This window comes from Arachis stenosperma, chromosome 6, assembly GCF_014773155.1.
Source record: "Arachis stenosperma cultivar V10309 chromosome 6, arast.V10309.gnm1.PFL2, whole genome shotgun sequence".
Classification (NCBI taxonomy): Eukaryota; Viridiplantae; Streptophyta; class Magnoliopsida; order Fabales; family Fabaceae; genus Arachis; species Arachis stenosperma.
In genome coordinates, this window is record NC_080382.1 from 10,348,618 (window position 1) to 10,361,215 (window position 12,598).

A 12,598-nucleotide genomic window follows, 5' to 3' on the forward strand; every position below is an offset into this window, starting at 1 on the left:
TAATAGAAACTTATATATTCACTGCTTTTATATATTAGAAGCGTATTAAGGGAGGAGAAAGTATAAAGAGAGGAAGAGGATTTTTTTTTTGCTGTCTCTCAAGACTCGTACAACACCCCCTATTTATACATGCATGTGGTCTTTATTTTCAACATGCATTTAATCTTCATTCTCTTTTGAAAATATAAGTTTTACATGGGAATGGGCATCCACATTGCTTGTTCTTATCACAACACCTATTACTACCTGATACAATTTTGCAAAATATTGAATAAATCTCCACATGCCTTTCGCCAATTTTGTGTGGCAAAAAAGAATTACCCATTTCCTTCACATGGTTCTTCCCATGTTCAACCAAAAGAATTATCCATACTTTTTTATTTTGAGCCAAACATATATATGAGAGGTGGTTTTCTTATAGTCCTGTGGAACGGCTAGCATACTCATGAACCAATGCTCCAAACAGAGATGGCCTTTGAAGCAAGTTTGAAGGCTTATCAAATTCTTTTGCTCTCCCTATCACAAGCATAACATGAACAACATTAAGACTAAGTACATTAACATAAAGGTCCAAGATGAAGGAATCAAAGAGAGTGCATATTTTGATACCTGCATCTACAACTAAAACTCTATCACAGTCCATGACTGTAGGTATTCTGTGAGCAATGCTGATGATGGTACATGCTGCAAAGTCCTCTCTTATGATCTTCTGAATCACACCATCAGTTTGCGAATCAACAGAAGCCGTTGCTTCGTCCATAAACAAGAGCCGGCTTTGCTTAAGCATAACCCGCCCCAAACAAAGCAACTGCCTCTGCCCCACACTCCAATTCTCTCCATTATCTACCACTGATAGGTCAAGAACAAGAGCATTATTCCCATTAGTACAAATGTGAAATGATGAATTTCAAGCAGTTCAAGCAAAATGGTTTTCACAAAAAAAAAAATATGTACCTAAAGAGTCAAGCTTTTCAGGCTTAGCAGACACTGCCTCTTTTAGTTGACACCTTTCCAAACTCTACAACAATATAGAAACTTAGTTTAACATGAATTTTAGGCCACATAAGGATAGAACCAAACCAGAAATAAAGGTGTGTGTTTTACCTTCCATATATCTTCATCTGTGTACTGTCCAGTTGGATCAATATTGCTTCTGACAGTTCCTTCGAAAAGGACAGGCTCCTGAGGGATGATACCAAAGCGAGATCTAAGATCATGAAGCCCCAACACTGATATGTCAATGCCATCAATAATTATTTTGCCTCCTGAAGGTTCCACCAGCCTGAAGAAAACTTGAATGAGAGTTGATTTTCCACTTCCAGTGCGGCCTACAACACCAATCTTTTCTCCTCCATAAATGCTTAAAGTAATGCCCTTGAGAACTAGAGGAGTGTTCGGACGATACCGTACCTGTTTTCCAAAAGTTCAGTCATCACAACAAAGTATCAGAGTTGATCAATGCATAGGGAAGAAAACTAGAATGCAGCATACTTCATTTCGTCATAGAATATATTAATCAATTTGGCTAACATTCTTGTTTGTTACCTGCAAGTCTTTAATATCAACATTGCCTTGACCTGGCCAATTTGAAGGAGGCAAACGATCCTTAATAATCCATGCCGGTTCTGATGGAATATTTGTAAACTGTTTTATCCTCTCAACAGATACCATTTTGTTCTCAATGAAGCAGCTCATGTACACAGCCCAGAACAAGACAGCATTCAATGACAAACCATAAGAAAGAGATAAACCAACATTTTCTACATGAAACAGAAAAATGCAGTTAGCTTTTATGTCAAGGATCACCAAACGGCAAAATGAACTTTTAAGAGGTTTTGGCTTACCTGGCTTTATGATATTGCTTGGTAAGAGGATCATGAACATGGCTGAAATGCAGAAGACCAAGCTTCCAAGCAATTCTAAGCGGAATCCCAACCACTCATTGGAACTATAGTTGTGGAAATCCATTCTTAAATTAGCATTCACCCTTTTAACATTCTCTTCGGTAAATCTCTTCTGCTTTCTGAATGCTCGGACTGTCATGACCCCTGAAATGCTTTCCGAGAAGTGATGAATAACAGGTGCTTTGGTAATTTGATCCAGTCGAGTTAATTCGCGAGATGAAGCAAGAAAATAACCCTGTAAGGCCCCAGAAAAAAAATGGAAAATGTTAACAAGATATGCATGTTAGTCAATGCAATGTAAGCCGACAAAACAAGGTAATTATATTCATACCCGGTACCATATGTTCAACCAAACAAGAGGAATCAACAAGAATGCTGTTGGCCATGAATTTTGACAGGTGATGATGAAGATGCTAAGCACTGTAATGTACATGGCAATGACAATTCCAAGAAACAAGGGAAGAAGAACATCAACATTGGTCTGATCAGTGGATGCCTGCAGAAGTTGAACATAAAGAAATTAAAATTGTTACCATAACTTATAAGCATGTGCTTGCTTAACAATTTAAGATAAATAACCTATGTAATTTGGTGCTGAAGTTCTTACCCTACTAAGAATTCTTCCTGATGGTGTAGTGTCAAAGAAAGACATGGGTGCATGAAGGATGCTGTGAAGAATTTGAGTGAAGAAAAGTTGTGCCGTCTTTAGCCCCATGAATGTGTATGAGTAGGATCTTATAACTACCAAAAAAACTGAAATAAGAGAGATGATTGCATAGATGGAAATAAACAGAGAAGGGTTGAACACTTGAGCACGTTCTTCTGATGTTTCATATGCTAGCCAATAATCACTTGCCATCAAAGATGCTTGCCATAGCAAAGAAAGAATCAATATTCCTGTAATGCCCCACCACCCAAAAGCCTCAGTGCAGTAGAGTTTGTACATATGCAAGCTAACTTTGCCTGTTTCCCTTTCCTCTTCTTTTATCAGTTTAGAACTTCCATTGCCAGACTTTGGCTGATCAAGAGAATTGCTCTCACCATTGGCTCCTCTGTGACCAGAAGGTGTTCTTGGAGATTTCGATGGACTATTCAGGCTTTCGCCGACAGTAGTTGAGCCTTGCTCTACTATTTCCATGGAGGTTTCGTGTGCAACAACCAAAGCTTTGAAATCCAGTCCAGAATCAAGTATATCATCATACTTTCCTGCTTGGACTATCATTCCATCTTTCATGACCTTTAACAAGCATTTGGATCAATCTCGAAGTCAAATCAAGATTCAAAACAGATGCAATGGAACATTAATGGATGCAAAGAAGAGACTCACCAATATAAGATCCACATTATGTAGAAAATCTACTTGGTGTGTTACAAGGACTACAGTCTTGCCTTTTAAAGCCCCCCTCACACATTCCTGAATAAAAGACAACCATTGAAGTGAGATTAAGATAAAATCTTAATTAACAAAGAATATTTCAATACAACAAAAGCATTACTAAATAACTACCTTAAATATTTCAGAACCAGTGTGAGCATCAACAGCACTAAAGACATCATCAAGAAGATAGATATCACAGTCTTGGTACACAGCCCTGGCAAGTTGTATGCGCTGCTTCTGTCCACCACTGAGGTTGATGCCACGCTCTCCAATCTCAGTCTGATCCCCAAACTCCATCATTTCCAAATCTTTCTCCAAGCAACAAACCCTGATGACTTCATTGTACTTTTGTCTGTTCATTGGCATACCAAAGAGAATGTTTTCCTCAATGGTCCCATTCTGAATCCAAGATGTCTGTGCAACATAAGCAGTACTTCCACAAACCCGAACCTGCAACACCAACATAGCATTACAATTAGACACATGTGAGGTTGGCTACATAGATAAAATAATAGAAAATGCCTACAAATTTCTCAACCCTCAACTAGAAATCATACCTTTCCAGAAACTTTGCGCATTTCACCAAGAATTGATGCCAAGAGAGATGACTTTCCAGACCCTACAGTCCCAACAATTGCTGTAAGATCCCCTTTTCTGATCTCCAAATTGATATCCTTCAAGTCATGCTGTAGGCTGTCATCATCCCAGCTGAAGGTCCCATCACAGACCTCAACAGCAGTGTGTCCACTGCAGCCTTCCTCTCTTTCGACCGAATCATTCGACAATTCCCTGCTCAACATGTATCTGTCTAGCCTTCCCAGTGATATCATTGCTTGTGAAAGAGATATCATAGACTGTGGAAACGTCCTAATTGGTTCCTGCAAGATCTTAAATATTGTTGTTGTGGTGAAAACTGTGGCTGCATCGAGGCGAACTCCAAGCAAAATAGCTGTGCCAAATGTCAGAGTTGATATCAGCAATGGTGTGCTCCACATCACAACAATGTTGCCACAAATCGAGAACATGAACTTGGACAACCACTCAAACTCTGACTCACGGAACCCCATGATTCTCCCATTGAAATGCTCCTCCCAAGCCTGGAACTTGATCACACGCATGTAGTTAAGCATCTCATTCATTGCTTTCATTCTCGAGTCGCGATTCTTCATCACATTGAATTGAAAACGGTTGTTTCTCTTTGTGCCAACCACAACAAATGCAAGAACACCAAGAAGACCAAGTAAGGCCGTAACTACAGAGGCACCCAAAGCATTATAAAGTAGAAACAAGGCAACAGTGACTTGAAGTGGAGTCACCCACACGGAATGCAACTGAAGCATCATATCAGAGAGTTGTTGAGCATCAACAGCCATGTAATTCACAATAGTCCCAACACCATGATCTTGCCTTGAGGAGCAAGAAAGCTTGAGGCCCTTCTTGTACAGAGAAGTGATGAGTGTGCATCGGATAAGCATCCCAAGCTTCTGAGAATTGAAGTTGAAATGATGAGTGGTTAAAACTTCCACAAACTTAGCAACAAGGAGGATCAACACTAGGTAGTATCCTTCATAAACAGAACTTCTCTTCCCTGAAGTGAAATCAACAAAGCTTTGTATGAGAATTGGCCCCACAAACATGACACAGACCCTAACAACAGCAAGGAATGCGGTGAAGGCCAATTCCCTCCAGAAGCACCGGATCAATGTGACTCGAACCGGATGCTTCGTCCTTTCATTTGATTTTGGCCATTTTGATTCAAAGATAACAGACATCCTCTCAGCTCTATGATCAGGTGAAAGGGTTGGAATCTCATCAATCTTCAATGGGGACTTGTACCCTTTACTCAACAAGGGGTTTATCCAAATCCAAAATGCCTTGGATACTATAGAAGCCGAAGCAAATCCAGTGACTCCAGATTTTTCCAGAGTATTATCATATAGCTTAGTTTCCTCATCAATAAGTGGTTGTATTTTCTCATTGGACATAATGCCAGTGGACCCTTTGACTGCAACAAAGAGAAGAAACAGCAACAGAGGCAGGGATATGAAAGAAGCTATGTCATCCACCTTGAAGATGAACTCTTTGGTTCCATCCACATCCGCAGAGACCAAACGTATAATCCCAGAAGCCACAAACAAGCAAGTAATAATAAAATACACAATCCAATAAACTCGAAGTGTAAGAGGATGAGTTACAGCTTGGAATCTTTTCTCATGGATGATTAACACTGCAAGTATTAATTGTGTTATGGCCTGGACTAACCAAAACATTCCATCAACTTGCTTCCATGGAATCTCAGTTGAACTGGTAAATACCAGAACACAAGCAATGGTGTACAATAAGGCCAGAACAGAAGTTGCAGCTAAAGTTAGCTTAAACCATATGGTTACTGAGACAAAGGGTCTGTTATTATTTCTGATAAGTGGCTTGTTAAGTCCATTGGTGGAGGAGGAGCCATTGGAGGTGAACCTAGAATAGAGCTTGATCACGGCAAACACAAAGAGAATGAGCAAGAGTAAGACATCAATGGCAGATAGCATAGCTCTCTGAGGACATGGAGACAGGAAAATGAATCTCAGCCATTGAGGTAGAGTGTCTCCTGAGGTTGGAGATGCACACGAGAGAGAAGTGATCCATGGTGCAGTTGTTGCGGATGACATGTTCTATGCAAAATCTGAAGAAACTTAGAACCAATGAGTCCTTTCCTCTCTACTATGTTATAATATGTTTGATTCTCATCAACCTAGGACCGCAGAACAAATAATCATAGTTATTTATTGCACTAATTAATCCTATTATACCATAAACGGCTCAAAAGTGCTGCAAATTTATAGCAATAATAAATATTCTGATCAACAAGTTAAAGGGATTCTTAAATATATGCAAAGAAATCAGATATCATGGTTAAAGTGGGGGGAAAAAGTAGTAAGAAATCCGAATTAGAAATAGAAAAAGGAAAAGTCTAAGGGGCCAGCAGTTTTATTGAATTTTGGCCAGCATGTAACCAGCAGAGAAATGTGAGCCATTGGATGAAATCTTACACCAATCTCACACCATCAAATCATCATTGATGGCTAATTGATGGCTAACAATCACAAAAATTGCTGGCCCCCTAGCATTGCTCATAGAAAAAAGGCACAAACATGATGCTTTTGTATAATACAGGAATAATAATAATAATGATTACCAAAGAGGCAAAGAGTCCTGCACGACAGAACCAAAAACTTTTTAGGAATGGAAAATCAACTTAAACAGCAAAACCATTATTGGATTAACACGTGAAACAAAGCACCTTTTTGTTCAACCAAACAAAAGGCATTTTTTAACAAACTTCAGAACACCTGGATTTTCCAAAAACCGAGATCCTAAAGTACTAAAAAGTAAAAACCAAAGAGGGGAAAACAAAAACAGTGGTCCCCGAAACTTTGCTTCCTTCCCCAGCTGTGATCCACAAGAACTTCGTTTTGTCTTGGAGTGACTCGTGCTACACGAGTTCAAGAAGTAGCCTACCACAAAATAATGGTGATTGCTGAGGCTCAAGTCGGTTTACTTGCACCAGAACCAGTAACTAACAATAACTACTAACCGACTCAGTTGTACTTTTAAAATTATATCTTTTAGGAACACAACGGGATCGTTGTGAGAGGGAGCATACAGTGTTTGAATAACTTACATTACATATGAAAAGAACAACGAGGAAGCTTCTGGAAGATCCAGCACATAAGTCAAAAGAAAAGCAAGAAAGTGAAAGCAAAGGAAGCAGCTTTGAATGAATGAAAGGGAAGCATATTTAATTATTTATACCTGAGCGAACTAGCAAGTAATAAATGAAGAAGAGTTCTTAATTGAAACGGTTCAGTTAGGATCCAGTAACTGTGGCTGTGGCTATGGAGGAACTACGTGGAAAAACTTTCACCTTCACCACCTTCACGTGCAGAACCTTCATTAATCATTATTGCTTCTGCCAAACTGCAACATATTTAAATTGCTTCTCCACGCAACTAATTAATACACCTTCTAGACAAAATTCTTATACCACAATAATAACGGGGGACATATTATTTTTTATTTTTTTTTCTAGTATTTAGTTATCAATATATTTTTATATGCTGAGAAGAAAACTTAAATATATCAGTAGAATGTATATGCTAAGGAAAAGAATATGGATCAAGAGGTTACTAACTAAAAACTAAACAAAATTACATTAATTTATATATAATATCTTTCTAAAACTGTTTCTAGGATCAAGACGCAGAATCAAGCTCATTTCTTCACACCTCACACTCAAGTTTTTTGGATGTTTTATTAATACAAAAAAAATTCAAAAAATATATAAAAGAATATTTATTTAATATAAAAAAAATATTCTGATACTTAGTAGAAGAAACATCCTAATGCCTAGTATAAACACTATTCACGTAGAGGTTTTAGATTTACCCAAAAGTATTTGACTGATTTTTGGCTTGTATCCTTTTGATTCTCTAACATTGTTGATATGCTAATTAAAATTACTAGTTAATATAAATAAAAATTGTTGGCCACTAATATTTTTTAATTTATTTATTTTGAGGAGAGGTAATTTGACAATAAGATATTCTACGAATGGACCTAATACATTGATATTTGACATCCACTTACAATTTGGCATGGATCATCAGCTCGCTAAAAATGTCACACTCAGAAAGTGGAGCCACATACAACGTTCTCTTCTTCTTTTTTCTTTTTCTGTGATTTAGGAACTCTTCAAAACTTAAACTTGGTGTCATTGCTTCCACACATTTGGGAAAATGTTTACTTTTATTGTGAGAAATCTTTTTCTTTTTATTGGTTTTAGAGAAACTTTACAAAATTTAAAGTTGGTATTCTTTATAATCATTAATCTGAAAGGGGAAAACAATTATCAAACTTAAGGGATGTGAATTGAATACTTATTTGATTTTTTTTATCACAAGAAATTATTGATATACAATTTGATTTAATTACCATAAATATAATATACTGTTGATAAAATAAAAATTTGCACGCAAGATTTTAAATTCAATCCTGCTACATTACCACAAATATTTCTATCAATTTCTATCAATTTTTATTTATTATAACGGTATTTTATAAAAATATCTTTATAAATATATCTAATAAAAATATCTTTTTTATAATTATATTTAATAAAATATTTTTATAAATTTATTTTTTAAATATATTTTTTATACATATATTTAAAATATAATAATTAATTATTATTAATAATAAATTAATAAATAATATATTAATACTCTATAATTTTCTTTTTAAATTAGGTGACGGAAAGGAGTGTGTATACAAAGTTACAAACTTTGTTGGAAGAATCGAGAGGAGAAATATTGGTATTATTCTATTCCATAATATTAGCACCAATTAAAATTTAATGATAACACCAATTCCCTTATATAATATATGAATAAATCCGAGACTTGGAACTCATCATAGTCGTAATTAAATATCAGCAAAGAACAGAAAGATATTTGATATACAGGCTGCAAGTTCATCAAAGTACGTAATTAGCGAAAAGTTAAGAATGAATGAGTCATAAATCATAATACACGATGGAGTGATGGCCACCCCTTTGGCATGGAGCGATTGGAGAATGGAGATTCTTACACCCTTGTTAGTTGTTAAAAAGTTGGGTATGTTTCGTTCAACTGTACAAATACGAATGTTTTTTAAATAAAAGCAATAAATCATACTTTCGGCTGTTACTAAAGTAAATTAATTAAAAAAATATTTAAAAAAATATATTTTAATAGATATAAAATCATAAAAAATTATGAAAAAATATAAAGACTGAGATAATTTTTTTATTTGATAAGTATTTTTTAATTTTTTAATTAAAAATTAATTATAATTATATCTATTATTAAATATATGATATTATATTTGATTATATAAGATTTTAATTTTTGATCCTTCTATTGTTAGATTTCTGGATCCGTCCTTGTAATTAGTTGAAAAATAAATTAGTTACAAAAAAAATAAAAAAGAAAAAAGAAAAACAATTCTTCACTTTCTTAATATTTTAAATTTCAAAATCAAAAATAAAAAAATTAACTTACTTAGTTTATATTATAGTTAGTTCTATAGATTTTTTCTTTGTTCAAAATATAAGATATTTATACATTTATGTTCTATTAAAATATTTTGCTCTCTTGATAATGAGATAAATTTATCTATATTTGGTTGGCTTTGTTATTTAAGTCTACTCAAATTAGCAAAGGTGGAGAGTTTTTTTCCTAAATAAAAATATTTTATCTACATTTTTTGTTCAAAATATATTAAGATAATTTTTTTGTTGAGAAAAAAAAAAAGATAATTATGTTTTGTTGTTATTAGGATATTTTGCTAAACTTGTTCGCGAAATTAATTTTCCATTATTTATCAACTAAATATGAAAAAATCAATATGTTGATATTTTTTAATTTTGAGTTAATAATTATTTAATTTATTTTTTTTATTAATTTTAAACTATAAATATCAATATGCTAATTTACTTTTATTTCACTGACAAACTAGAAAATAATCATTAGTTCATATTTTATCATCTACGAAATATGTGAACAAATATTGCACAAAGTTTACTATCACATGTCCGTGAAAATTCAGAAACAATCCACATAAATACATTTTTTTACGCAATTTGATAACTATATTTTTTATATAAATTAAAATTAAAAAAAGAGGAGGAGTATAGAAAAGAGGAGCGAGATTTATCCCCTTTTTGTTGGCTTTTGCATGCACTTGAAATCCTGAATGGTCCACAATGTCAATTAGGTAGCGTTTGTTTTGCAGTATTAAAAAAGAGACTGAGAGACTGAGATACAGTATCATGTTTATTGGCTCAGAGACTGGTACTAAAATTTCTGTCTCTGTCTCCAAAATTTTAGTATTTCAGTGCCTCCAAAATGTAGGGACACAAGGGACTGATATTTTTAGAAACAGAGACGGAAACTTTAATAATATTTTATACCTAAAATACTCTCATTTTAATTAATTAATTCCAATTTTATCTTTTGTGCAAATTAAATTAGAATTTTATTCTTGTTTCAATTTTTGTCTCTCACTTGACACCAAACAGAATACTAAAACTTATTTCAGTCTCTGTCTCTTATAGTCTTTGTCTCTCAGTCTCAGTCTTTCAGTATCTGTCTCTCCACCAAACGCTACCTAAATGAATGGTTGGATGCCAAGTGAAAAAAGAAAAAGAAGTTTTTGATAAAATAGTATAATTAAGCAATAAAATTATGGTGAATTTTATGGTGCTTTTATTATAGTGTCTAAATGGCCTAACCTGCCTTTTAAAAAAAAATAAATTAGTTAAAATAAAAAATAAATTATTTAAAATTTATTAAATATTATTTGTTTACCTTTTTTAGTAACTTAGGTACCATGTTAAAGGCATCATATTATTCACCTAAAATTATATCAAGCGGTGCAACTATACAGATTGATAGATTGACCAAGTCTAAGACAATAATAAAACTACTGGAAAACAACTCTACTAGGAAGATAATAGAAAATCTTTATAATATATACAATAGGCTGACTGTTTAGTTCAATAGAAATAAATAATAAAAACTAGTCCACAGATTACCCTAAACTCAAAAATTCCAATTCAGTTATTTTACAAAACCAGTCATCCAAAACGGCACTCACCCCTGTCTTGTCCATTAAACATCCGACCCTCGCAGAGTGCATCTTCCACCTCAGTCAGCCCGCCTCTCTTGCATGCGAGTGTCTCCGTCGCCGACAGCCAACATCTCGGATGGTCGCATTCTTCCCGTCGCAGGTCTCCCTGTCATCCGCGGCAGCACGCGTGGAGGCAGGACGTCGTCCTTCCTATCACGCATCCCTGGTGCCCAACTCGCCTCTCTCTCCCCCACCGGTACCCACCCTGTTGATCGCGTTCTGCCACCGCCGTCGCACACCGTCGAAGTTGTGGCCGCTGAACTTATCACTGCCATTGATTTTATGAGTTGTGTATGTTAGAGTTTATGTTTGAGATTGATGAATTTATATGTGGGTTTTAGAAGACGGTGACTTAGACTTTGGAAGGTTTGTGGATGAGATTAGTAAATGTAGTGCGGTGAGGTATTTTTTGGACGAGACTTTGAGATTTATAATGATATTTGTCATATTTGAGGAACTTGGGATTTGATGATGGATGATGAGATTGAAACTTGAAAAAGAATGCTTATGGTTGATGAGGTTGAATACGTGATTGTGACATGCCTTGTTTTGGTGATTCGCTATGCTCCTCGGGCAACGGTTGTGGTAGTCTCCCGCTTGTCGAGGCAGCGATGCCGGCGTAGGGGCTGTGGCGGTCTTCCACCTACGCTGAGATGTGAGGTTTGAAGCTGAGTTTCCTACTCACATTTCGCTCTCATGGAGAAGGTGGTAGGGCACTCATCCCTCATAATTATTCCTCCTGAGTATACATTTTCTCTCTGGTTGCAAGGTGGTAGGGCACTAACCCACGGAATCATGCGGCATCTAGAGGAAGGTAGTAGGGCACTCTCCTTTAGAATGTTTCTCTCTGAAAGGAGAAGGTGGTAGGGCACTCATCCCATGGAATTATTCCTCCTGAGTATGCACAATAGAGAGACTAATTTGGGAGTTGTCGATTGGATTTTGTGTCGGATTTGGCATTATAACCGACATGTGATATCACAGCCAATAGGACAGGCATTCATCATATACATTTTCTTTATGTCTGTTTGTTTTGCTTAACTTCAGTTATGTCTAAATGAATCACATGCCTACTTGCTATTTGTTTACTTATTGTATATGTATATTACTTGTGCTTACTTGTCTGCATTACTTGTGATTGTCTGGTGCTGAGGAGGTCAGGTAGGCAGGGGCGATGGAATCGCATGGAGGTTAGGTTGGCGAAGGCTGTGGGATACAGCGGTGTGACTAGTTTTAGTTAGAAATTCCCTAAGTTTAGATAACCCTATTTATGGTTTATGGTTTAAGTTATTTCTTTTGTTTTAAGCTTGAAAATTCGCATGATTTCGTGGGTTAGTGCCCTACCACCTTGCAACCAGAGAGAAAACACATACTCAGGAGGAATAATTATGAGGGATGAGTACCCTAGCACCTTCTCCATGAGAGCGAAATGTGAGTGGGAAGCTCAGCTTCAAACCTCACATCTCAGCATAGGATAAAGACCGCCACAGCCCTTACGTCGGCATCGCTGCCTAAACAAGCGGGAGACTATTACAGCCATTGCCCGAGGAGCATAGCGAATCACCAAAACAAGGCATGTCACAATCACATATTCAAC

General features: G+C 35.7%; 1 protein-coding gene across 2 annotated transcripts; it reads right to left on the reverse strand.

Moving 5' to 3' along the window:
- Positions 1–7,364, reverse strand: LOC130932655 (ABC transporter C family member 4). 2 transcript variants are annotated; one of them, XM_057862034.1, is made up of 12 exons: positions 7,087–7,364; positions 3,840–5,956; positions 3,412–3,732; positions 3,232–3,318; positions 2,512–3,141; positions 2,236–2,400; positions 1,845–2,139; positions 1,546–1,760; positions 1,105–1,410; positions 955–1,018; positions 610–849; positions 1–516 (listed from the first exon to the last, which is right to left on the reverse strand). In XM_057862034.1, exons 2-12 carry the CDS (start codon positions 5,940–5,942, stop codon positions 416–418), a joined length of 4,527 nt encoding a protein of 1,508 aa, XP_057718017.1. In that variant the 5' UTR covers positions 5,943–5,956; positions 7,087–7,364; the 3' UTR covers positions 1–415. The 2 variants fall into 2 exon arrangements, with proteins under 2 accessions (XP_057718017.1, XP_057718016.1); XM_057862033.1 differs by having other exon boundaries at positions 3,840–6,025.
- Between the last annotated feature and the right edge of the window lie 5,234 nt (positions 7,365–12,598).